A 25615-nucleotide genomic window follows, 5' to 3' on the forward strand; every position below is an offset into this window, starting at 1 on the left:
AATGACGCTTATGTCCGTTAGCTTTTCTTACGGGAAGCCGATTTGCTCACAAAACGCTAGCATTTTGCTAATGCGTGCTGATTGGTCGGTTATTCCTCAGTAGTTCCAGTTTCCAAGCGATAACTAAATATTGGAAAGGTCGGTAAGCCAAAGGAAAACGTTTACCCCGTTAAACTGACAATGTTGGCTACAAACGTTAGATGCCTATCTAGCGAGCGCCCCCTATGAAGTCCCGAAGTTCAAAGAATGGCAGTTCTTCACTTTATCAGACGCTCTCTGGCTTCAGCAAACCTACGGAAAAAGATGGCGCTGCCCATGTTAAGAGGTTGTTTCAGGTTGCAGTCAACATTTAGCTTCAATCGCCTGTTTTTAAAAGAGCGACTCGTCCTGAACCGGCTCGGTAACAGGCGACTACCTCCCTGTTCTCCCGCCGCTGTCGCGGCAGCGGTCCGTCGCTATAGCTCGGACCAGGGAGAGCAGAAGCACCAGAAGGTGGTGGTGGTCGGCATCCCGAACCCCTTCATCTGGTTCCGCACCCGGATTTACTACTTCCTTATCAGGACGTACTTCGACAAAGAGTTCAGTATAGAGGAGTTCACGGAGGGGGCGAAGCAGGTGAGTGGAAGGCTGAGCTGCAGAGCCCAGATTTCCTCCGTGCTGTGTGTTAATGTGTTATTAATGATGGTGTGCTGTTTTCTGCAGGCCTTCTCTCATGTTTCCAGGCTGCTGTCACAGTGCCAGTTTGAAGCCTTAGAGGGCCTCGTAGCTAAAGATGTGAGTGCGCTAAATACACCCGCATCAGGCACAAATTCACTTGGTAACAGAGGAGAGGACCACAGGAAATGAGAGCATCGGTGGGCTGTTACAGAGCTTAAAGAAAATGTTGCTAAAGTAGCATAAACGTGCAAGAGCTTTAACGTTATAATTTGTTTAAAGTACCTGCAGTAAATTATGCAGAGTCGTTTAATGCACTAAAACAGGAGGAAGAACTGAAGATCGTCATTAGGAGTAACCAGGATTAGAAATGAGTACATCAGAGGGTCAGCTCAGGCTGGGCTGAGATGATTTGGACGTGTGCAGAGTAGGGCTGCCACGATTAGTCGACTAGTCACGATTACGTCGACTATCAAAATCGTCGACGACTGATTTAATAGTCGACGCGTCATTTGAAGCTTTGTAAGATCCCAAAAGCAGGAATAAGTAGCAGGATTTAAGAGTGTAATAACGGACTGAAACAGAAGATGGCAGCACTGCATGTACAAGGATGCCAGCTGCCGTTAAACCCCGAAGAAGAAGAAACTGTGTCCCAGAATTCATAGCGCGGCCCAGCGCAGTTGTCAACAATGGCGGCAGCTAGTTAGTTTTAATATTACTCTTATTATTCTTTCTGGGTCACAAAATAAACGTTTAACATATTTTCAGGCGAGAATGTAGCTGTGTAAACCTCAAATATCTGCTCAGTTTATCAAGACACCACATATTTTCAAAAGCGCTCCGACGTTTTCGGAGGCGTCTGTTACCCACTAGCTCGATAGCTAGCCGGGGGCCATGAGAGCACCGGACTCCCGGCAGATCGTTTTCAAACCCACCGCCCTACTCAGGTTAAACATATACAAGTCACTTAGATAACTTAAAAATGTTATTGTTTGGCTTTTTTCAGTATTTTATTTGTTCCTGAGTAAATCGGCTGAGTTTATTAAACTCCACCGAAACAATCTGCACATTTAATTAGAATTCAATTAACTATCATCTTGTCTTTATTTTTAGTTAGCACAGACCTTAAACACTTAAAGCTGTAAGCTAATGATAGTTATATAAGAGCAGATGCTGCTGGTGCAATAAGCTGTACTTTTACGTTCAATGGATGATGATCTGATTAGTCGACTAATCGCAAAAATAATCGGTGACTAGTCGACTATCAAAATAATCGTTTGTGGCAGCCCTAGTGCAGAGGAGGGACAGTGGATATACTGGGCAAAGGATGTTGAATAAAGAATTGTCATGGATGTAGTGAAGGAGGACAAGATGAGGGTTGGTGTGACAGAGGAGGATGCAGGATATGGGGTGAGGTGGATGCAGATCCATCTATTTGCTGTGGCAACACCGTTTCTGTTTACTGCACAGTGAACTTACCACATCAGACTGCCACAGCCGGTCTGAACCAGCTCTGAAGCTGGAGATGTCCACATTAATAAACCCTGTTAGGGGACTATTAATGTGTGGGAATGTGGAAGTGTCGTTGTTTAGCTCTGTGGGATAAAAAATTTGCCATATGACTTATTTTTATTTTGTTCTAACTGATAAACATTGGATGAAGCAGGGCTGGAAGGTAAAATGATCTCACAAAGGTTGGGCTGCGGCAGGCCCAGAGGACGGCAATTCAGGAAATTACCACAATCGCCAAGAGATCGTGGCTGTCACTGAAGTGTGAAGGGCTGCCAGTCACCCTGCAATCACCCAGGTCTGATTACACTGCAGGGTATCTTGTGATAAGAGGCCGGGGTAAACACAAAAGATGACGTGAGGTACTATTGGAAACATACCCGAGTTGTCAGCAACATCACCCTATCAAGTCCTATTAAACAAACAGAGACACTATGGAAAAGTTCACTCCTGTTTCCTCTCTGGACAAATCTGCTTAGTTGTTGTTTCACTGGTTGGTGAAGTTCTGTTAAAGAGTATCGTGCTGAGGGATTTTTGTTTTCTCTGACTGAGAAAACAAGGATAGTACACCTTCTCTGGGTGGTAAACAGTCGGTCACATGACCATAGGAGCATACCCTCCTCGAACATGACGACCTTCACGCTTTATTCATAACTGAGACCGTGAACTCATCTGGAAATTACTGCTGTCACAGAGCGAGGTAACTAATCGCTGTGCAGACTTATTTACAGTCAGACAAGCAGAGCAATCGCCCCCTACTGGCCATCAAAAGGAATGCAGGTTTAAGGCTTAGCATTGGCTTCATTTTATTACACCTGTCCATCTTTTAGACTGTCTGCCAGTTTGTGTTTTGTGCTTCAGGTAGAGAGCAGAGTAGCAGAAGGTTTGACAGAATAGAGACGTATGAAGGACATCTGTGTCCTTCTAAGTGCTTCTAAAATACTGTAAGGTGATTTAGATAGATTTAAATCACCTTAAGAGACTCCAGAGTAAGACTAACTCCTCAGGTTCAGGGCTTTGCTACTAAATATGCAATAATCAAAACATCTGGCCTTGTTTTAAAAGATAAACTCAGGATTTTAAAGGCTTTTTATTTTGCTTGTTCTAAATTTCTCAACCATACAGCTGATTGGGAAGCTGGAGGAAAAGTGCAACCTGCTGCCTTCCGACTATAAGAAAGCACTGTCTGCAGAGCCCGATGAGATCATGTACACAACCCCCGGGGATGTGGGAATCTTCTACGATGACAACGGTAAGCATGAAGTGTCAGGATTACTGGCAGGGTAAGACTGTCTGAAAGGCCTTAAACCTGCTTGTGAGTTTCCTCTGAAGTCTGAGGACTCAGACTGTGCTACAGACATCCAACCACCCACAACACACCCCAAAGAAAGAAGCACTGAGAGGCCTTTTAAGGTTTTGATAAGTTGACTCCCCCTCGTGCTTCACAGTGGTTTGATCCAGTCCCAGATCACAGAGAGACAGACGCTGGAAAAGATGAGAAGCTCGGGTGTGGGGCGGGGGCTTCACGGTCACTTTGCTTCCTATTTTGGCGTCTTCTATTCAAGACATGTGGATGTCTTTTCTGACTTGCAGCAAGTCTGCAGACGTTAGTATAAATGTTTACGAGGCTGTGATGATGTCACAGTTGGCGTGTGCAGCTGCGAATGCTGCGATCATAAAGAAGGTTTAAAACTGGGGTGACGTGTTCCTTCCTTAAGATGAACATGCACCATGTTTGTTTTCTTTTTTTTTTTTCTTTTTTTTTCTTTTTTTTTTTTCCGCCTGTCCCATTTGGTTCTTTAGCCATCAGAGTTGTTGTCTGAAGACCAACAAGGATACCCAATGGATTTACTTTGCCAAATGGATCATCGTGGCATTGCCGTATTGGTCCATTTGGTCGATCTTTGTTTTTATTATTTATTATATTTTATTTTCAGATGTTACAGACGGGACAGACATGAGTGAGAGATAGGAAAGGGAGAAAGAAAGAGGAAGGAAAGGAAAAACAGAAGGGGAGAGGGACAGTGAGAAAGGGGGGGAGAAAAAAAATAAAAATCTCCTGGATCACCTGTTGAGAGAAGAATAGAAAACAAGCAAAAAAAGACAAAAAAAACCCAAAAACAAAGCAACATACTAAACACAACACCATCGCATTAATCTAGCTAAGTGTAAACAGCAGTAAATACTAAATATTCAATGTTGTTGTGCAGCACGCAGGACAGATGTGCTTCGAAGTAGCAGCCAAGAAAGGTGTAATTTGGGTCTACGAGCAGTGAACACCCGTGTGCATACCTGTGTGGATCAGCGCGCTTGTATTCCAAAGGTTTCTCCATGTAACGATCTGCTAGGGAGTGTGGGGGGGCCACAGCCCCGTCCTCCAGGGCATGAAGCAGGTATGGAGGAGATCAAAACTCCAGACATCCAGAGGCCCCCAGAACACAAGAAACCATGGAAGACCAACAGAGGGGCAGCCGCGCCACTGTTCCAGTAAGAGCTGAGGAGAGTCCCAGATGAGGGTTCACTCAGCAGCCGCGGAGCAGAAGCCAGGGGGAGTTGCAGTGACGCGCCCGTGAGCTCCGCCGGCCGCCAGCTGTGCCTGAGTGACCGGGCCCCAGGCCGAGAGGCCGGGGGCACCCCACCCCCGAAGGGGCCCGAGCGAGCCCCAGGCTCCAGGCCCCGATAAGCGGCCGCCAAGGAGTGAGCCGGTGTGTACCTGGACGCCCACCCCCAGACAAAAAGAACCACCAACGCACCAACACCTGAGGGAGTCCGCCACCGGCAGGGGAAGTGGTGGTAGGTGGAGATAGGCCTCCAAACCTTGGAGGGCCTGAGGTGTCCCCAGAGAGCCATGTTTGTTTTCACTGGTACAACAAAGCCTCAGATACTGTATTAGTCCACAGCTGAAAATAGTCCCCAGCAAACACTCTTGTTGTGGTTGTGGTGGACTGCTGAGTGCAGCAGTAGGAAGCTTTAAATACAGAAATAGATGTGTATACTTGTTATACACTATATCACCAGTACGTACGTTATAGTGAGCACTCACTCACCCATCCAAATCAGTCACTTCCATGTCCACGGGTGTATAAAATCAAGCACCTAGAATGGATTCGAGAGGGGGGAGCTCACGATCAATGATCTGAAATGGGTTTCATGGTCGAGCAGCTGTATTTGCTGTATTAGAGCAGGGGAGACTTGTTCTCTGGAGTGATGGATGACACTTCTTCTTCGACACCTACCGCTAAACTCAGACTCATCCATCGGATTGATGGAGGAGTTTGGGCCAGGTGACAGTACTTGTCTGACTGCATTGTACCAAGTGTAAAGTTTTGTGGAGGGGGGATTATGATGTGGGGCTGTTTTTTAGGAGATGACCTCAGCCTTTTAGTTCAAGTGAAATGAACTCTTATTGCTGCAGCATACCAAGATGTTTTTGTCAATTTTATGCTCCCAACTTTGTGGGAAGGCATAGGCATGGCTCCTCCTGTTCCAACATGACTGCGCACAAGTGCAAACAGCGAGGTCCATAAAGACATGGATGAGCGAGTTTGGTGTGGAAGAACTTGACTGGCCTGCACAGAGTCCTGACTTTGAGACTGTGAGCCAGGCCTTCCTGTCCAACAGCAGTATCTGAACTCACATATGTGCTTCTTGGAGAATGTCCAAGCCGTGGGCCAACATATTAAACCCTATTGATTAAGAATGGGATGTAACGCAAGTTCATATGTGTGTGAAGGCAGACAGTGAATATATTTGGCAACATAGTGTATATGTGCAATGAGATTTACCTGTATAAATAAAGGTGGAAATGAACTGTTTACGTTTCCAGGTAGGAAGTTTGTCAGCATCCTGATGCGTTTCTGGTATCTAACGAGCGCACGCCTTCCCGAAGACTCCATGGAGGGAACTCGTATCTTCCAGATGGCCATTGGAGAAGGAGAACCAGAAACTAAGAGACTGCTTACTGCAATTTATGAGTGAGTATCTTTTTTTTTTATATTTCTGTACATTTTTCAGTTACTTGGAGTCATTCTGATCTTTCCTTTTACCTCTCTGACAGATTCCAGAGGGAGTTTACTAAAGGAGTTCCTCCAGACTGGACCATCACCAGGATAGAGCACTCCAAGCTTTTGGACTGAGGTGGTGTTGAAAGAAAAATAGTCACAGCTCAAGATTATCCACACAGGGGGGAGTGAGACACAGCTCCTCAATGAAAAGGACTAAGTTGGATTTTTCCACAATTTACTTAAGCAAAGACACAGGAGCCAATCACAGCCGCTCTACTAAATACCACCTTGGACTCCTGGTTTGTTTCCTCGCTCTTTCATGACGTAGAAATTAGAGTTTCAAGCCTGATTTGGCTTGTAACCCCTGCTCTCAAAAGTCGAACACTTTCAGGAAGAAAGTGTTATCTTCCAGTTAACAGTCATGTGATCCCAGATGGGTGGGGTCTTCAGACAGATTAACAGCGACCAGCTGATTTGAAATGAATACATTGTGATGGTGATGGTGCTGATGCGATAAATGTCTCCCAGCTCAATCTGACCTAAGTCTGACGAAGTGACTGAAACCACTGAGATTTTTTTAATCTTTTTTCAGTCGTTGATCTGCTGCTGTGTATTCTCATCTTTAAAAGCTGTACGCATTATGAGATTAAACACTTCATGTGAAATCATTCCTTGAGAGAAAACACTCACTGTTTTTCAGAGAAGACCGACCGACATCTGCTTCTGTAACTGTGGAGCTGCGATCAGGATGTATGTGGCATTTTTTTTTCGTTTTTGTTTTTTGTCTCTGATTTATTTCCTGACCCTTTGCCTTCAGGAGTTTTTGGAGTATGAACCTGCTGTACATGTGTCTCTGATGGTTAAGGCAGCTTCACAAAGCTGCAGCAGACTCGGTTTTATTAAAGATTTGAGGAATGAAGTGTATGCTGCTCCTGTGCAGTTTATGACGCGTTTGTTGGTATATATGATGACAGCATGTTTGTGGATGTTCTAGGTTTTTAAAAAATAAACAAAACTATTGGAGAGGGGTGGGTTTTTTTTGGTTTTTTTTAAGGAAAGACTACATTTCCAAAATTACAAAACTGAAACCTTTTAAATAAGAAAAATCTAAAGTTTTTCTTAAAATTTGTGATTTCAATCGCAGAATTAGTAAAACATTTTATTTTTTTAGATTGTTTTCATATATTCGTTATTATGTATATAGATTTTAATTTAATTATTAACATATTTTAAATTTTTCTGCTTCAAAAGTATAGCCTAGCTGATACAGTCCACACAGGCCAAGGACACTGTCACTAAAGCAAGCAGGCAAGAATGATTTGTATTGCGCTCACTTTACAGAAAACAAACTAAAAACCCTGTATGAGCCACAGTGAATTTATAAACATTGTCTATACTTAGATTATTGTCGGCATCTATCAGAGCTTGTGTTTAAATTCTCTTGTTGTTTGCTTTCAGACAGAGGAGCTCTGAGAAACACTTTGTAGCACACATTGAATACTTTATATCTTTGGCTGCCTGATACACTCACGCGATGGTTTTAAACTTGATTATATACACCAATAAAAACCTACTGGCCCGTACGGGGATCGAACCCGCGACCTTGGCGTTATTAGCACCACGCTCTAACCAACTGAGCTAACCGGCCAGGTGTTAATATGTGCCCGGTCCCCGCACGCCGAGATTCTTACGTTGTCAGCAGGACTCCAACTTTTTCCTCTTGTCCGTGTCAACGGAGTCACTCATTAATATACAGGGCCGGTTAGCTCAGTTGGTTAGAGCGTGGTGCTAATAACGCCAAGGTCGCGGGTTCGATCCCCGTACGGGCCAGTTTAAATTTATTGGGCAGTTTTGGTATGTGGATAAAAAAGAGAAGAAACAGACAATATTGCCATTCTGTCGCAAGATACACTGATCTACACCAAATTTGGACCCAATAGTGGTGTCAAATATTAGAATCATCACAACAAAGACTTAAATTCGAACAACTAAAGGCTGCTTTATAAGAATAGTCTCGGCAAAAACTAACTAATGCACATACATATCTTATACTTATTCTTCTATTATACTCTTATATTAAGACTTCTTAATTAGATGCGCAGTTAAAGCCATGCATGTGTGCATGCATATGGACATGGGAAGAGGCCTGAATTACACAATCACACAGAAACAGCCCAGTCAGGACATTATTGCTGTGAGGCAACAGTGCTTACCTCTGCGCCACCACCTTGAGAAAAATATCACAGACACACATATGCTTGTATTTTTTCTTTAAAAAGAAATTACTTTTGAATTTCACTTTGGATTAATCACTTTAAGAAGATATGAATTTGAGATTCATTTTGAGACAGATTTATTGTCTCAAAATGAATCTCACGAGTCTCAAAACTTTTTAATTAAAGAAAAAATTTTGGGTTTTTTTTGTCTTGGGATTATACAATCAGATTTTCAAGGGGGAGAAGGGCATGGTATTGGTATTTGTCTTTTAATTTTTTCCAGTTGGCAGCTGCCATGAATGCTGTATAATTTGCACTTTAATTAATTATTTTAGCTTTGAAATTGTCACAGATTGACTAATGTTTAATTGCTTGAAAAAATATATACATATAAATAAAGGTAATACTGTTAATAACACACAAGATGATAAAATTTGAAAATAATAAGAAAAAACTTAACAACAGCTGCTAAGCTAAGCGTAGCTATTTCTCGCGTGAAACGTGTGACTTCCTATTTGCTCTCTCATTGGTCCATTTCATTTAGAGCTTTACACCCATTGGCCGGCCGAGCTGCCACTCTTTGGGTGTGCGGCGTGTGGTTCCTGTTGTGAGCTTCAGCCGGTGTCTGACAGCCTGGCGGGGAACGAACAGAAGGAAAATGGAATCGTGTAGCTCAGACATCAGTGAAATTTAAAAGCCACACTCACGGTGGAAGCATGAAGCTCGCCGCGGTGGCTTTTTACGGTTTGGCCGCGGGGCTGCTGGCGGTCGGCCTGCGAGAGTTGCTGACAGGCTTCGAGGAGAACAGATGCAGTATGACCTATATGTTTGAATACCCGGAGTATCGGGTGAGTACTCAGCTAATTAACTCAGAGCATTCCAAAGACCCGCATATCAGCCATCAGTTAGGTATATTCGGTGTGCTGTTTAAGGCAGAGGCTGGTTGTGTGTCGCTAAGTGGCTTCTTATTTTTATTAGCGCGAATGAATGTTGGTTTATGACTGCCAGGTGTGTTCTAAGCTAGTTTCTGAAGGCTGCTAGCGTTAACTGAGGGAGAAAGTAATGTCAGGTGCGTGGCTACCCTATCAGTGTGTGTGGTCGCTCTTTGTCCTCCCTGACAGGTGTGTGAGTGTTTGTTTGCTGAGGTTTAGGTTAGTCGGATTATTATCAATGCAGCTTGAATTAACTGCTGATGCTTGACCCCTCTCAGCAGGTCACCTGCAGATCAGCTTTGCACGATATCGGACGTGGGTTAAATGCACACAGGTCCAAGCCTCGTGAAAGTAGTTGAAGTGGTCGCCTTCCTCTCCTCTATATGCGCACTAATGGGTTCATCTGTCCAGAAGTGGGGCACAGCTGGAGGCCATGCGCCATGTGGGCATCAGCCTGAGTCCACACAGTTCAGGAGTGTGTGTTCTGTTAGCGAGAACAAGGATTCAGAGTCCCACTTTATGTAGATATGCTTAATGATGGACATTATGAACAATGCTGGGCATCCTCTGCACACGGCCATAAACAATCAGAAGAGTCTGTTCAGTGACAGGTTGCTTCTCCCCAAGACAAGAACTAACAGACTTAAAAACTCCTTTGTCCCACACGCCATCAAACTGTTTAACTCCTCTCTGGAGGGGAGAGGGAGGGGAAACAGGAGGACAAAGGAGGGGGGAACAACTAAGCTGTAGTGCCTCTTCACCTCACTGTACAATACCTTGTGCAATACTTTTTGTAAATAGTCAACAGTGCAATAGACTCAATACTTGAAATGTGCAATTCACTTGTATTTTTATTTTTTATTCCTATTTATTCTATTTATCCCCTTTGTATATTTTTATTTATATTTGTCTCTGTATTTATATGTGTGTGTGTGTGTGTGTGTGTGTATATATATATATATATATATATATATATATATATATAAAAATTCTGTAACTGTAACTTCGGTCGTTGCTGTGCTTTTTGGAAGTCGAATTTCCCAGAGGAACCCACCCGAGGGATTAATAAAGTTCTATCTTATCTTATCTTATCTTAATGTGCACAATGGACAGAGTATCGGGAACAGAGTTCCGAGATATACAGGGCGGAAATGTATGGAGGTCGAAGACGGCCAAAATTTAAAACAAAGTCTTCAGAAAATAAATTGACATGATGTTAAAAAGAATAAAACAAATGCATCCATTTTAAGATGTGATATAAACTAAAAAGATATTTCTATGTTAACTGGCTTCTTTATTTATTTAATTTTAAATTAATAAATAAACAAAACCTTATTTACCGTTATTTACCTTTCGGTTTAATTTTAGTGTTAAAGGATTAACATTTCAAATACTTGAAAGACAGAAACAAAAGTCCCGTTCAAGCCAGCATATGAACTAGCAAGTCATAGACTACACAGGTGTAATGCACAGACCCAGATACCTGCTAACTAGGACTAATAAAATAGACACCAAAGCTACACCACTTGCCCCAGCAGCAAAACGTGGTGTAGAGGTGCAGTTAAGTCACTAAAATTAGCAGAAGTGAGGCCCACCAGCCAGCTGTCAGCTACAGCTGTCTATATTGGCACACCGATCAGTCAAACTGGCCATGCCCTTAATGTTAAGGCTTCAAAAAATAAGAACAGTTGAGTTAAAAAATTTCACCCAGTACAGTTGTTAAAGGAAGAAATTATCTATTGACAAGCTGTAAACATCTTTATTTCTGCTTTAAAGGTGGACAATTTAACACTAGAGTCAATGGGGACACAGTTAGAGCATCTAGTGGACATTAGAGGAACTGCACCTTGTAGTATTTTTGTGTTGGCTCAGTGCTTTTGCCACGTGGTTTTGACATCTCACATATGCTTCCCAGATATATTATTAACTTCTTTTGAAAAATGATCTTATTTTAAAACTGTCTGTAAGGTGTTTTATTTTAGATAGTCTCTTTGCTCTTATTTTGAAAGGTCAGCAGGTGTGTGTATGTCTGAAAATAACTGCTACAATATCCCACCATGAGACATCACATGCACGGTTACTTTATTTTAAACATCAAAGTAAATGGTCCTGACTGACAGCTTTATTTTCAGCTCTCTAATCCCCTGACTCGAGAAGGCCATTTCTGTCGTGAGCCGAGTGTCGATCAAACGGCAGGTGAAGAGATGACACTTTGAAGGACACCGCCCTCGTTCGTTTCGTGAAACAGAAATTCATGAAGAAATGTAAAAAGATAACAAAACAGCCAAAATTCACTTCACTTCCAGAATTACAATGTTAATGAGACATTGTTACCAAGTGTTAACACCGTTTATAAGTCAGTTAATACAAAATGTATCCATTTACTTTCAATAAAATCCCCCCTTTGATAACTAAGACATTTAGAAGTGTCTCATTTAGACACAAAGCCCTCAAATTGATGTCACACATGACCATAAAATAAACTGCACTCAGGTGCACAGTCTCATCACCTTTGGTTTAATGTCACATCCATAAACCTCAATTTTTATTTTTTTTTAGACGAGCATTCAATCTAATATTTCTTTGTCCCTAAAAATTAGGTTATTATAATGTTTTCACAGGTTGGATCAGAAGTCTTTGTCTTATAAAATTAAAGTGCCTCTATTGTCCCAATAAACAGGTTAGTTTTTAGGTTAGGGGGTCACCATTTTGGTACAATAAGTACATTTCATTTGAAAAGGAAATATGGAAATAAACAGGTTTAAGAAAACGATCGATGACCATAAATTGTTTTTAAATCATGCTACACTTTAAAAACATGTCAAATTTTAAATAGACAATGGCGTAAATTCATAGGTAAATGAATAAAGAAGCAATCAGTAAGTTCAGTTTTTTTGTTTTTCTTAGTCATTTGAGGACTTTTAATTTTGACACTTTGGGCCCTCCATAAAAACCAAGTAAACGTATTTATTTCTTATGAATGTTGGGCATTTCATCAGAGTGTCAAACTAAAATGAGAGTTAGCGCTTTGTCATACTGCAGCTCCCCAAATGACTTGTACCTGACAATCCCAGAATGTCCTGTTAAAAATTTCTACGGGAAAAAATGAAATTTTAATAGGACTTACATAAAATTTCAGCTCCTTACTGTCCATACTTCCGTTCATTTCAAACACCCCACCTCCCCAACAGAATTATTCCCTTAATGGTCAATACAAAAAGCTAGTGTTATAGTATATTTGTCACTTTTAAACATTAAGGATCAGCTGTACTCATGCTCAGTGTTTGCGTAGGTGCTTGGAGTAAATCAGCTGTAGATTACATGTAGGCTCAGCTGTAGTTGCTTTATAGCAAGCTCTTTGTGATGTAACTGTGACAGCAGGCTAATGAGCTGTGTGAGTTTTTGCCTCCTAACCGCTCTCCGTGTGGTTTCAGCGTGTGGCGCTGCCTCGCCGTGTGGCCAGACTGTACCCGGCCTACGGGCTCTACCTGTACGGAGAGGGTGTCTACGCCCAGGAGACCCGAGCACTCAAACTCACCGGCGCCCCTGTGCTTTTCCTGCCTGGAAATGCCGGAAGTTATAAACAAGGTAAGAGTGCAAAGTTGATAATGGTCCAGTGCTTACATTTAAACTATCATGAACGAGTGGGGGAAAAAACTGAGAAGTTAAGTTTTGTGCTACAGCAAAGACAAAGGAGAAATGGAGGACATCAAGCTTTTTGTTGAGTCATTTCTGGCTGAAAAAACAAACTGAAGTTTCCTTCACAAACAGAAATTTTTGTCTTTGTGATGCTTGCTTTTTGCACATGAGGGGTTAAAATGTCCAAAGTTAGTGTTGTGTTTGCGCTGTGAAACTAAGGGCTGTTTTCTTCTTCAACAAATGACATTCCTTGTTAAGAGACCAGGGAATCGTGTGGTCTAAAACTACTTCCTCCCATGTATTTGTACTCTGACACATGAAAAAAACTGCAAAACCAAAAGTTGGTATGATGTGTGACAGTCTCTCTCTGCTCAGCCAGTTGTCATCAAGAGTACCTCACAGCCCCCAACTCACTAAGAGGAGCATCGCTTGAAACCTTTTAAAAGCATAAATTTAACCTGAATAGAAAAATGGTGGGAGGTTTTATAAAGGTGAAATAGCATAAAAACTATTTCAGACCACAGCTGTATATCTGTTTCCATACTGTTGTGAATATGGATTGTCAGACAGCGGCACCTGCTTGAGCCTGCTGGAGTTTTTCTTCCTGTTAAAAGGCAGGTTTTCTTTCCCACTGTCGCCATTTGCTTGCTCAAAGGGGTTTCTTTGATGTTGGGTGTTTCACTCATTCATTTTAGTGGCGTCTTTATCTTCCAATATAAACCATCTTGAGGCAACTGCTTTTGTGATTTGATGCTATATAAATAAAACTAAATTGAACTGGATGTTGTGGCTTGTTTTGTTTTTTTTGTTTGTTTTGTTTAACTAGGAGGTTTTTATCTTATTTTTGTAGTCGTATAAAATGAGCAAATATATTTATGAAGAAAAAAAGAATTCAGTGATGGATGGATTTGAAAACAAAGTTCTGAACATTTTCTTGTAAGAAAGCTCTAAAAAAAAACAGTTGGTGAAGGATTTGACTTCACTCGAGGACTGGATTCATATAGTCCACAAAATTTATGTTATGTAGAAACTGACATTTAATTGAAGACAGGAAAAGGCAAAGTGTTGGAAATCCTGGGGCGATTATGTATCATCGTTTAGAGTAAGCACTAAATTAAGTTGGTCAACAATAACTTGTGATGCTTCAACCCCCAAGTTGCTAAGTCATGTTAGTATTAACTTATTTACTTCCTTAATTAGGTTTATGGGTCTTGAAGCTGGTTTGAAGTGTTGGGGTATACCATATACATTCCTGGTTTCGAATAAAAACTCATAATTTGGAACACAAGCATTCAGTTTTTTAACTTTAAGTAGATGCTCAAAGCTTTTTGCATTATCACATCGATCAGGATACCTCAGTGTGTTTTTCTAATCTATTCATCATGAAAAACTGGTTCAAGCACATGTTTTCACAGTTTGCGCTTGTTTTTTGCTGTGTCGTTATTACGGCATTTTAAACTCGTCACCGAGCCTCACTGCTGTACTTCTCTTAGTATCATGAACTCACTCACTGTAGTTTAATCAGTCCAAAATAATAGAAATAAACCTGTGAGTGGAAACAGTCCTCAGCACATGTGCTGTTTATTCCTGCTGAGTAGAATTTGCTCAAACCTGCAATGCTAATGCTAAATAAAATGCAGTTAATAGGTGAATATACTTTTTAATAGTTTAAGAATAAATGTGCACTGCATTTTATAATATAATTTATTGTATATTAGATTTTTAATTCTGGGGGAATTCTAACCTGGAATCTTCTGGTGACTTCAATATTCTCTCCAACTAATAACTCTTGTTGATGCAACTCCTTTCTGAGATGATGGTGGCTATCCATTCTTTCCACCAGCTGTGTGTAGGAGTGGAACGCCCCCGCTTTTATTCCTGTGAATACAAACAGATTTTGCTGTTACTCTGGTGGTTTTTTGCTGCCCTGCATGCAGTATTCCTCAACATTTCTTCTCCTGCTTCCATTTTCTGGCTTCCATGATCACTTTTATCAATAATCCAAAGTCTGAAAAAAGAAAATTATAAATAACTCTTGCAGAGATTTATCTGATCAGATGATGCTCGATAGCTAAGTAGTACTGACCCCACAGCTGCACCACATCATTCAGTTTAATCCTCACTGATTTAACACCATCTGTGTTCTTCTGTTGTTGAAGCTCGATCTCTGGGCTCAGTCGCATTGAGGAAGGCTGAAACCATGGAGGGAGGTCTCCACTTCAACGTGTTCACTGTGGACTTCAACGAGGAGCTGGTGGCGCTTTACGGCGGCAGTTTGCTCAGGCAGACGCATTTCCTGCACGAGAGCATCAAAGCCATCCTGAGGCTGTACAAGGTTAGGCCTTGAATATCAGACTGGGTTACTCCAAGTGACGGAGAGAGAGAGATTATAACCGGTCTTCACCTAATATCAAATTTAAAGTGAAGGGAAACTAAGTTGAACTCTACACACGCCAGAAGACTTGAAAATTTCACGGGTTTTTATCTCTCCAGCACCTGAAGACCCCACCTCAGAGCGTTGTGCTCGTCGGTCACTCCATGGGAGGAGTGGTGGCCCGGGCACTGTTCACTTTGCCTCGTTTCAACACTAACCTGGTCAGCATCATCATCACCCAGGCCTCCCCTCACCTGGCTCCAGTGCTGGCCCTGGACCCGTACCTGCTGGGTAAGAGTTGGTCAAACCTGCTCAGTTCGACTCGTTCATGTAGCATAAACAGATTTCTACAGGTTTTTTTTTTCTCTGCTTGGTTGCTGTGTGCAGATTTCTACTCTGCAGTCAGACAGAAGTGGGTTAACCAGGCAAACAAGCTCAGGAATGTCACAGTTTTGTCCGTCGGGGGTGGTTATCGTGACTACCAGGTCCGCTCCGGCCTCACTTCCCTGCCGTGTCCTCCAGGAGACCCGAACAAGCTGTCACTGGTGGTACGATTTGCTCCTGAATAAAGTTTCAATTCAGCCCTTTTTCTCTGGTTCCTTTTGGTATCGTTCTCACTTTGGGACTATTTGAAGGAAAAGTTCTCATTTTGTGTTGTTTTTGACTCCAAGTGCTGTTTTTTAAAATGTACTTTTGTATCTTAAGTTTTTCGTCTTGTTTTTACCAAGGTGACTGCAGTTCCCAGGACGTGGGTGTCTACTGATCATCTGTCCATTGTCTGGTAAAGGACTTTTTCCTTTTTTGGAGCCATATTTAAATATTACTAAAATTATTTATGTTTGTGTGTCTTTGTGTTTCAGGTGCAAGGAGCTTGTTCTTGCCACTGTCAGGGCGTTCTTTGATCTCATCGATCCTGAAACCAGACAGGTGTGAACAACAACAACATGTGTTTTCCTGCTGAGGAGACATGAAAGACAAACCTCCATCAGAGAGAGTTGGGAGATGGGAATATTTAAAGCAAATGAATAAATCTGACAACCTAACTTAATCAGTTTATTCTTAACAGTTCACAGAAAACTCTGAGAAGAAGTTAGCTGTGCTGAACCATCATTTCATTAAACATCCCGTGAGGTTGCCTGGAGAAACTCAAGAGACACCAGTCTCCATTTCAGGTCTCCATCTCTTCTTTTATGGTTCATGGCGACAGTGTAATACACTTGCATCCAAAGTTTCGCTGTACCTCACTGTGCATTAATGATGAATCACTAAGATCGGTGTCCTGTTGTTTGTCTGTTTTCTTTTCCAGATCTTCCTGATGCATGGAGTGAAGTTAACACACTTCGTCTGGCTTACAGCACACCAAAGGTACAACAGAGCCTCACCCATCTGTAATGATGATTAATAATTGAATGGATTATCTGCCAGTAGCTGATACAAGTTGTAAAAGAAAGTTATTTTTAATGTATAAAATGTATCTACTCGGTAAAAATGAAACCATCTGGAGTGATGTCTAATCCATAGACTGTATGAAAAAGATGGACGTAGCTTACAGGTCTGAAAAATGAAACCAGTGCAGTAGTGCTTAAAGGCCATGAGGGGGCGGGGCCTCCTGTTTCAAAAAGAATTCTGATTGTATAGAAATTATAAAATTACTTGTGACCTCAGTAAACATGTTCCTGATTCATTGTTCGTGATTACAAGCGCTACTTTAGAGTCTTATCGAATATAACACAATGTTTATTGTGTCAGTTATTGTCTCATTAAAAATAAATGAAAATAAGATAATAAATCAGGCTGTGCTTTACGGTGTGACTACACTGTGCTTGAAGAGTACGAGTATGAGCGTGTAGCGTCCCATAAACGATGTCTCAGTTAAACCCACATGTCGCACTTCACATCTGGTCAAGGCTACAAAACAGGATTATTTGACTAATTAATCTGACAAAACAAACAAAGCGATTACAGTAATCATAAGTGTTTTGCTCTCTGTTTGTACAGGAAGGTCAACCCAAGTTCTTCCTGTTTGCCCTGTCGAGTCGCAGGAAAGCCTACAGCCATTTCTACTGCCGGAGCAACAACCTGGTGAGTTACTACCTTTTGTTTTTGAGCTGTAAGAGCTTGATAATATTAACATGTGTAAGAGTTAAGGCTAAATGCTTCATATTTAGTGCAGGAGAACCAAGAACATCTTTTTAAATTTGAAACCAAGTGAAAAGAGATTCTGATTTATTGTCCAACAGGAGATGACCAGCTGGGTGTATGGCTGTTTGCAAAAGAATGGCTCATCATGGTAAGTATATCATTAATGTCAAGCTTTTCACACCACCTTTATTCTCAATAAGCATCTTTAATATTTTTCTCCAATGTGAAAAATGTGATGGAGTTTGTGGATGTGTTACACAATTATTTATTTCTGTTTCTTTTATGTCTCTTTTCCTCCAGTGTGTTTGCAGCGGATCTGTCTAAGGGAACTGAGCTTTTGCCTCCCTACAAGGTAACTATGGTCTAAAAGAGACTCCATTCAGTTCAGTCTTTATCCCATCAGCTGTCCTAACAGTCTGTCGTCCTCCTCAGGTCCTGACTCTGAGGCTCAGTGACTTGTCGTCTTTTACTCATCTGTTTGTCTCGGCCTCAAACCTCAATGGCAAGCAGGTACTTCAAACTAAACAATGACTCAGTATTTCAGATTAACCTGCAGTAAAAATGTTCTGGTCTGTTTGCCATTGTTATACTTCTACTTCCATAGCCTATATTTGAAATGAGGAGACCAGTGTTGGCTTGTTTTATTTAAACTTTAAGCTCCATATCATCTTTCTGGCTGTAGATTTTGTACACAGCTTTCCGAAGAATAGCTGAGTTTAGTCATGAGTGTTTGTGGTCAATGTGCACAAGTCCACAGTGGCATCAAAGGATTTAAAGGTTTTTTTTGATATATAAAAAGCTGAAGCTGTTTTCACTCCTTTTACCGTTTTAAACCTAACAGAGGTGAAACTACAATGGTTCACAAATTCTGCTAAGACTAGCTTTAACCTCCTAGTTCCATAGTGTAAAGTCTGTGTGATGTCCAATTTAGCCCGCAGATGTTATTGTGCTGTAAATTTACCGTGAGCAAATGGATTTGATGTGTGCTGCGTCCTGCTTGCTCTACTTGGGCAAGCCTCTCTCAACTAAACCAAAAGCAGTGATGGAGGTGATCCAGTTGTATGTTACATGCTGATTCTGACCTGATCTGTGATCAGCCTCAGACTACCCAAAAACAGAGGCCAGAAGAGGAAGAAGCCAAACAAACAAACCCCCCTTTTTTTAAAGAGCTTGTCAAGGTTTGTGTGTCTGTCTGCTCTGCAGTTCACGGTGGAGTGTGAGTGGCAAAGAGAAGAATCTCAGACTCTGTCTGTCGCAGTGCCGCATGTCCTGTCCTTCAGTGAGTAATCTAGTAAAACCGATTCACAAACTTTTTTTAAAAAAAAAAAAGGTTGGGTTTTTTTTTTCAGCAATTGTTATTTGGGTTTTTAGGTTTGACCTCGAGTGATGTTACGGTTAACTCCTCTGGACTTCTTCACACCATCGAGCTGCAACACTTTCACCAGGTAGCTTTCACTGTGTTCTCAGGTTCTAGTCAGGATCAGCTTCCCTGTTTCAGCTAAATTTAAAACTCCTCTGTGTCTCCAGGTCTATCAGGCTTTCAGAATTAATGTTGCAAGCCAGTGCAAAGTACAGAAAGGTGAGTGTGTGTTGTTGGATCAAGAGGCTCATGTGCTCATGCTGTAATGTAATAGTGGTGACTGATTGTGTGTCTGCAGACAGATTGCCGAGCGTGTACAGGATAAAGGTGCCATGGTTTCGAGAGGACTCTTTAACCACGGTCAGGTGAGTTTCTGAAGTTATTCTTAGAGACTATGTTTAAGTAACCATGGTGAGCCAAATGCTTTTATTTTCCCTCCACATTTTGGCCCGTCTGATGTCAGTAAGATCGAATTTCCCACTGCGGTCATGCCAGAGCGCAGAAGCCTGACCCACCTGCAGTTCCAACCTTCTGTTTGGGAGGGACAGCCAATCAAAAGAAAGTTTACTTAAAGAGGTTTTACATCTGCTTGTTAGAGACAGAGGATGAATTGAGGGGTTTGACTTAGACTAGTACCAGTAAAACAAGAACTGTTTTTGACCTATGATGAGTAGCTTTTCTTTTAACCTGTCATGATTGATGTGATCTGTCTGCCAGCGTGCCATCAGTGACGGAGATCTCAGGGATGCTCCACACAAGTCGTCCAGACAACACCTCAGGTGCACTCCTGCAGCTCCACACTGCCCCCAACTGCCAGTATAAGGTACTACCTTCCAGCTACCAGAAAGAAGGTCGAGTCTTCTTCACATTTGTTGTGACAAACTGTTAAATATTTACCCTGTGACTTAGGTCTCCATAAGAACTTCGTTACCCAGGGTGCTCGGACAGGTAGGAATTGCCTTGTTTTATTTATTCCGGTGAAATTAGGGGCATCGTGGCATTCGAATAAATCTTTCATCTTTAATTACCAACTTGATTCACGCTGTGGCATCTTATCTGACAGATACTGAGGTTCTGTGGTCACATGGTACCAGTGTACACAGCTGTAACCCTCCTTCTGGCCTGTGGGGGGCAGGTGTCCTCCATCCTGAAGTCAAGGCGAGCTGCAGACATGAGTCAGATGGTGGGCAAAGGCCTGCAGCCCCACAAAGTCAACCTGCCTGTGTATATTCTGCACATCGCACTCAGGTAAGCTTAGTGGTTCTAATATGAAGCTGAGTGGGAAGGTTATTTTTTTTCTGGCCTCAGAAAAAACTGACTGTGGTTAAAACCGCCTCGGCCTCCTGCTTTAATTTAAGATAAATTTTCATATAACAGTCAAACGCCTCAGGATGGTTTTCCCTTCTGTCCCCCCCACAGCTGTAGCTGCTTTCAGGAGGTCTGGTCCATGCTTTTCCTCCCCTCTATGGACACACTCCCTCCAACCTTCCTTGATGTGGCATTTCATGAAGAGGAGACACCAGGTGAAGAATGGGTTCACCTCCTCTCCCCTCTGCTGTATATTTTTGGGGCAGCTGTGGCGTACTGGGGCAGCGCTCTACTCAGACTTGTTATCCGGCTGATCTCGTTGGTCTTGGCTCCATTGCACAGGTACCGAGGTTCATTCAAACATTTGAAACTGTGGCTGATTGTCTGTTTGTTCGCTTGAGTTTTAATTCTTTTCATCTGCAGGCCGTCTGTCTCCAGAGACTGTGGCACCCTGCGGCTGCGAACCCAGCTCCTCATCACGCTGTGTCTGACTGTTATGGGCGGGACTTCCTGTGGGGCGTTGTCGATATTTGCCTCCTTCCTGTTCCACCTTTATAGGGTGAATATTGATTTAATTAAATTATTTATAATTCTGCTGTCCAGAGCTGCTTAGCAGGTAACACTTCCTGTAATTCAGATTATAATGAAGGAAAAAAAGCCTTAAAATATCTAATATTTACCATAAATTTACTTTAAATTTGATTATGAAGATAAAAACAGTGCTGGGCAGGTAAATTTTGTGAATCAGGTTTTAAAGCTTTTGGGTTTTTCATGAGACTTTCTCAGGAGTATTCAGTTTGTCTTTGTCTTGACCAAACACCAAAGCAAACAGATTTTCTAGTGTATATTTTATGTTCTTAAATAGATATTTAAAAACCATGAATTGTATTAATTTATTTATTTTTTTAAGTGGTGCAGGAGCCTTTGGTGTAGCATGGACTTCCTCTGTGGAAACAAACTCTGTTTTGAAGTTTCAGCTGAGCTGCTGTTTGTGTTTGTTTGTTGCTCTCAGGTTCTGAGGCTGCAGATGACAGAAAGATATTTGAGACACATGTTGAATCTGGTAAGATGTTCAGGTTTAACTAACATTTATGTTGTAAGATTTTCATTTTTCTTTCATATCAGGCTGTAACCGTACTTAATTTTGCTGCAGTGATTGAGTGAGTGACTGGCTGGCAACGGCCTCAAGTGGACAATAGGGGAACTGCAGTTTATGGCATTCCCACATCTGCTTATTTAAATACAGATTGCCAAACTGTTATAAACCAAGCTTTGTCTGATTCATCTCCTCTGGTGTCTTTCCAGGCTCCCCGGAAGCACAAAGAAGCTGAGAATGGCACAATCGATCCCGAATGCTTGAGCAGGTCTAAAGAAAGCAACGGCACCCCCTTGCTGTCGGAGTGCGCCCTGCAGGAGGTGAGGGATGACCTGCAGCTCCACCTCTGCCTGTCGGCGCTTTTCACTCTGCCCGTCATGCTCAGCGGTCCCTCGCTCATCCACTGGATCCGTAACCTGAGGTATGTGAGAGAAAGATGCTGCTCTGCACATCAGCGTTAATTTCTCTGAACCTCACAGTTGATAAATAGATGCTAACTGTGCAGTATGTTTGTTTTAACGCACATGTGCAGTAGCACAGTGACTACAGCAGTCTCCAGTAGAGTGTCTGATTTACAAAGGAAGTCTACCTGAAGTTCACCCATGATTCTGATTCTGATTCTGATTCTGATCACACAGCTGCTGCTCTGGCTTCAAGCAGACAGCCGAGGGAGCAAGCTGTTATGACTCAGTGTGTGCGGAAGAGGCCGAGAGATAAATAGGACTGCATAAATCATTTTTTTATTATTACATTACTTGAGTAAATTAAGTCTGAAGTGTGTATATATATATATATATATATATATATATATATATATAAAAATACATAAATAAATACATAAATAAATAATGCTTGCAGCTCCATTACTGTACCCTAAACTACTTTCCTTGCACACAGGGAAGCATTTGATGGGTAAATGTGTGGATGTCATGGAGGCAGAGTTCAGGGCAGAAACCGTCATATCCTTTGGATTTTCCCTGTAAATTCACATTAATGACTATTTATTATATTTAAAAATGTTACAGAGTGCACCTACTTGGTTATTTGCATAAAATGCCTAAATGGCTGGACTTGTTATTTGGGTTTTTAGGTTTGACCTCGAGTGATGTTACCGTTAACTCCTCTGGACTTATAAGAATATGGGAACTGTATGCTTAAATAAACACAAAGGTACAGAGTGTGATCATTAGGATAAGTAGTTCCATATTAACGCTCTCTGTTTGTTGAACCTGTGCAGGTATTCCACCCAGCTGAATCCCGACCCTTGCTGGCCATACATCGTGCCTCTAATTTTTGTCTACATGCTGCTTATTAACTGTAACACTTTAAAGCTCAGCAACAGGTAGGAGCACACCTGCCCAGCACACACATTCCCAGTGAGATCCTTCATGCTAACAGTTAACTTGTTCTTCATGTTTTTCAGTAAACTGCTGCCTCTGACCTCCTGCCTCCCTCTCCCCTTGGCCATCATCATGGTGACTTTCTCTCCTCTTCACCTCTACAGAATCACCTACTTCCTGTTGGCGTCACTCATCCCGCTGGCCTTGTGCTGTCTCCTCTGACAGCACCGGGCTGGTTTCAGTCTCCATCTCCACCATAACATGCCTCTTCTTAAGTCGCAGCCTGACTCTCTGAGGCTGGTTGAGGACTTTCTGTACCGGGCTGCTATGGAGCGGAGCCATAGACATACATAGCCTGGTTAACTTCCTGCTCACTGTTAGCACTAAAGGCTCCGTGGTGATTACACAGGGTGTTTTAAAAAGAGAGGGTGTAATGGCCTCAGAGCATTTGGTGCAAATATGGCTCTGTTGGATTGTCCTGAAACCATGTTTGCCTTACTCTGTATATCTATAGCTCTGCCTTCAGGGAGCGCCAGCTCCACAACCAGTGAAGCTTATGATATGAGAGACTGTGGAAAGGGTGTTACTGTTATAACATGATGTTGTTTCTGGTGTCAACAGTGGCGTTGTTCACTGTGGTCACTGTGCTGTAAACTCTTACACTGCCTACTGCTTAGCAACGACTTACAGCTCTAACTGTTACCTGCTCACTGTCGTAGTACCTCCTCTAAACCAGAGGCAGAGTATTACATTTATTCCGTTAGAGAAATCCAAAGCAGGCGTGTTTATGTTCTCACCTATTTGATGCACAATATTGACGGTGGCTGCAAAATGAAGGGTTGCACTGAGGAAGGCTTGTGTACACGTGCAGGTTTGGGGGCGTCTTGTTATCCAGAGAAAGTCTGAATCTCCATGATCTCTACTACACCTGATCAATAAGAAACATTCTACTTCCTGTTTATTTGATTTTTGATTTTAAAAGGTTTAGCTGCAATTCAGGGAAGGGTACAGCAGGGGGAGCTCATGAGATAGTGTAAGAAACTAAACAAACTAAAAGAATTTTCACCAGATTTTCAAACATATGGCGGATCAAAACTGCTAAAATAATAAATAGTAAATCTGTAACTGAATTAAAATTATATCAGATGCCTAAAACAAATATTTATTAATTTATAACAAAGTAAATAGAAATTTTTATTTTAATTTCCCATATCTTATTTTTTTCCAATTCCCTGTTACCCTTTTATGCCTGATGGGGTGTTGCTGTCACACCATGGGGCAAGCGGGCAATGTGGACACCCAAGTTTGTGAATACGAAATCAAGTTCGAAGTTCGAAATCTCAGTGAGCTCAAACTCGAGGTCAGAAGTCAACTATTCTACATATCACCTGGGCATTCATTATTATATTTTGCTTTAATTTTGGCAGTTTCAGTGCTCTGTAGAACAAATTTATCCGTGCACGTGTCAGACTTTTTAGGGTTTTTTTGTTTTTGCTTTTTAAAAAAAAAAAAAATATTACATGTCATTTTGAGAAGGAAGTGAGCACTTTAAAGGCATTGCTGTAAAACGTGTTCAGAAATCTCTATGTGCCAAACTCGCTGTAATCCTGTTGATGGGTTAAAAGTAAGTTAGACCAAAATGCCAAGGAATTTGAGAGATGAATGCTAAGCAGAAATAAATTAGCGTTTTAAGGTGGAACAAATCATAAATATTTCATTATGGGCATACAATCACATGTTCATTCTATATCAGGTGTGGTTGTTGGTGTTTTGAGGTGAAGGCAGTGTGTTGTTTCTGTGTACGTTCTCTGTGATATCCGGACCTTGAATCCTGGGATTGGAAGTAGAATTTGCTTTTTGCTGGTGTTGTGTTGAGTTTAGTATTTATCTTATGTTTGAGTGTTGGTTGAAGTTTTTTGTTTTCATTTCATATTTGAAACGTTGAAAAAACATAACATAAAAGAACTTGTAGATTTGGATTTTAACAATTTAACAAGGAGAGGATAGTTGTTTTGTTTTTTTGCACTGTCAGCGAAAAAAATCAAACCAACCCCATGTTATTTATCTTGGCACCTCCTGACTTCCATATTTTTCTTTGTTTCATTACAAACCCTTCAGCTTCCTGCTGAGGATTTAAATATTCTAAAACTGCTCACAAAAGTTTATCATTAATGTTGGTGTGAACCAACATTAATGATGGTGCATTGATTTGGGACTATTTTCAGTTGCGGATTATTACAAATTTAATGCTCTAGTTGCTTCCTTCAGCAGCTGCACAGAGTGTGAAGTAGAATACAATGGATACGGGTTGAAAATATGAATGAAGTGAGACCTTTTACAAGAAATATGACAGAAATAAGATTTGTTTTAATGAGAAGAGAGAGCATCTGATATGTTGAAGCTTTTGAATGGAAAGAGTCATAGAGAAAAAATCTGTTGCCACAATTACTTCAAACTGTTATCATTGCTGAAAACAGTTTTGTGTGTGTGTTTGAGTGCTGTTATAACATGTAGGCCTGACTTTTTGTTGCCTTTTTGTTCAATTTTTGTTGCCAAATTTACATTTTTAAGCCAGTTTCACTCACACTCGTTTGACCTTAAATCAGTTTAATCAGTTAATGTTTTTTGTGTGATAAATATATGGGTGTTGTGCTCCAAGATTACTTAACAAAAAAAAGGGAAACATGTTGTCAAACATTATTTTGGCTGCTGGCCAAAACATATTCAAGTTCGAAATGGGGTAATGTGTCTAAAATTGGCTGTAATTCCTCAATAGCTTGGAGATTACTTTTATTCAGCCCCTCGAATTAAAGCAGAGAGAGTCTACTTTAAGCCTGTAGTCACTATGTCACTCTAACTTGAATATGTTTTATTCAGTAACTAAAATAAATCAACTTCAAGCATATAAGGAGCTAGCTCTGAGAGTTTGTATTTCATGTCATACCTTTCTCTCTGGAAAATTATGAAGGACCAAAAATGCTGAAATAATAACTTCATAAACAAATAAGATATAAAATGCGCTAAAATTAATAAGTAAAAAT

General features: G+C 41.3%; 2 protein-coding genes and 2 non-coding genes across 5 annotated transcripts; 3 read left to right on the forward strand and 1 right to left on the reverse strand.

Moving 5' to 3' along the window:
• Positions 1-246: 246 nt before the first annotated feature.
• On the forward strand, positions 247-7112 carry maip1 (matrix AAA peptidase interacting protein 1). The gene is made up of 5 exons (XM_085374686.1): positions 247-615; positions 703-774; positions 3289-3415; positions 5990-6137; positions 6221-7112. The coding sequence occupies exons 1-5, from the start codon at positions 247-249 to the stop codon at positions 6297-6299; spliced, it is 795 nt and encodes a 264-aa protein (XP_085230812.1). The 3' UTR covers positions 6300-7112.
• A 629-nt stretch (positions 7113-7741) lies between these two features.
• Positions 7742-7815, reverse strand: trnai-aau (transfer RNA isoleucine (anticodon AAU)). Its single transcript has one exon. It is a non-coding gene; the product is annotated as a tRNA-Ile (tRNA).
• A 108-nt stretch (positions 7816-7923) lies between these two features.
• trnai-aau (transfer RNA isoleucine (anticodon AAU)) lies at positions 7924-7997 on the forward strand. The gene has a single exon. It is a non-coding gene; the product is annotated as a tRNA-Ile (tRNA).
• A 1018-nt stretch (positions 7998-9015) lies between these two features.
• On the forward strand, positions 9016-22907 carry pgap1 (post-GPI attachment to proteins inositol deacylase 1). Of its 2 annotated transcripts, none has more exons than XM_085374224.1 (26): positions 9016-9231; positions 12750-12903; positions 15114-15289; positions 15448-15619; positions 15716-15876; positions 16057-16109; positions 16189-16255; positions 16395-16500; positions 16635-16693; positions 17327-17410; positions 17569-17618; positions 17771-17822; positions 17903-17980; positions 18674-18749; positions 18842-18915; positions 18998-19049; positions 19129-19195; positions 19548-19653; positions 19740-19778; positions 19894-20078; positions 20250-20480; positions 20562-20697; positions 21151-21201; positions 21444-21655; positions 22472-22576; positions 22658-22907. In XM_085374224.1, the coding sequence occupies exons 1-26, from the start codon at positions 9100-9102 to the stop codon at positions 22794-22796; spliced, it is 2817 nt and encodes a 938-aa protein (XP_085230350.1). In that variant the 5' UTR covers positions 9016-9099; the 3' UTR covers positions 22797-22907. The 2 variants fall into 2 exon arrangements, with proteins under 2 accessions (XP_085230350.1, XP_085230351.1); XM_085374225.1 differs by having other exon boundaries at positions 20256-20480; positions 21121-21201.
• Positions 22908-25615: the final 2708 nt, after the last annotated feature.

The sequence above is a fragment of the Diplotaxodon limnothrissa genome, linkage group LG16 (genome assembly GCF_057381915.1).
Source record: "Diplotaxodon limnothrissa isolate DT_005_m linkage group LG16, D_limnothrissa_male_GT1.1, whole genome shotgun sequence".
Classification (NCBI taxonomy): domain Eukaryota; kingdom Metazoa; phylum Chordata; class Actinopteri; order Cichliformes; family Cichlidae; genus Diplotaxodon; species Diplotaxodon limnothrissa.

Excerpts from the sequence above, each read along its gene's own strand:
- maip1 (XM_085374686.1), top strand. The coding sequence starts at position 247 with ATGGCAGTTCTTCACTTTATCAGACGCTCTCTGGCTTCAGCAAACCTA. Across the intron at positions 616-702 it reads TCACGGAGGGGGCGAAGCAG|GCCTTCTCTCATGTTTCCAG; the intron begins GTGAGTGGAAGG and ends TGTTTTCTGCAG. Across the intron at positions 6,138-6,220 it reads CTGCTTACTGCAATTTATGA|ATTCCAGAGGGAGTTTACTA; the intron begins GTGAGTATCTTT and ends CCTCTCTGACAG.
- pgap1 (XM_085374225.1), top strand. The coding sequence starts at position 9,100 with ATGAAGCTCGCCGCGGTGGCTTTTTACGGTTTGGCCGCGGGGCTGCTG. Across the intron at positions 12,904-15,113 it reads TGCCGGAAGTTATAAACAAG|CTCGATCTCTGGGCTCAGTC; the intron begins GTAAGAGTGCAA and ends CTGTTGTTGAAG. Across the intron at positions 22,577-22,657 it reads ACTTTAAAGCTCAGCAACAG|TAAACTGCTGCCTCTGACCT; the intron begins GTAGGAGCACAC and ends CATGTTTTTCAG.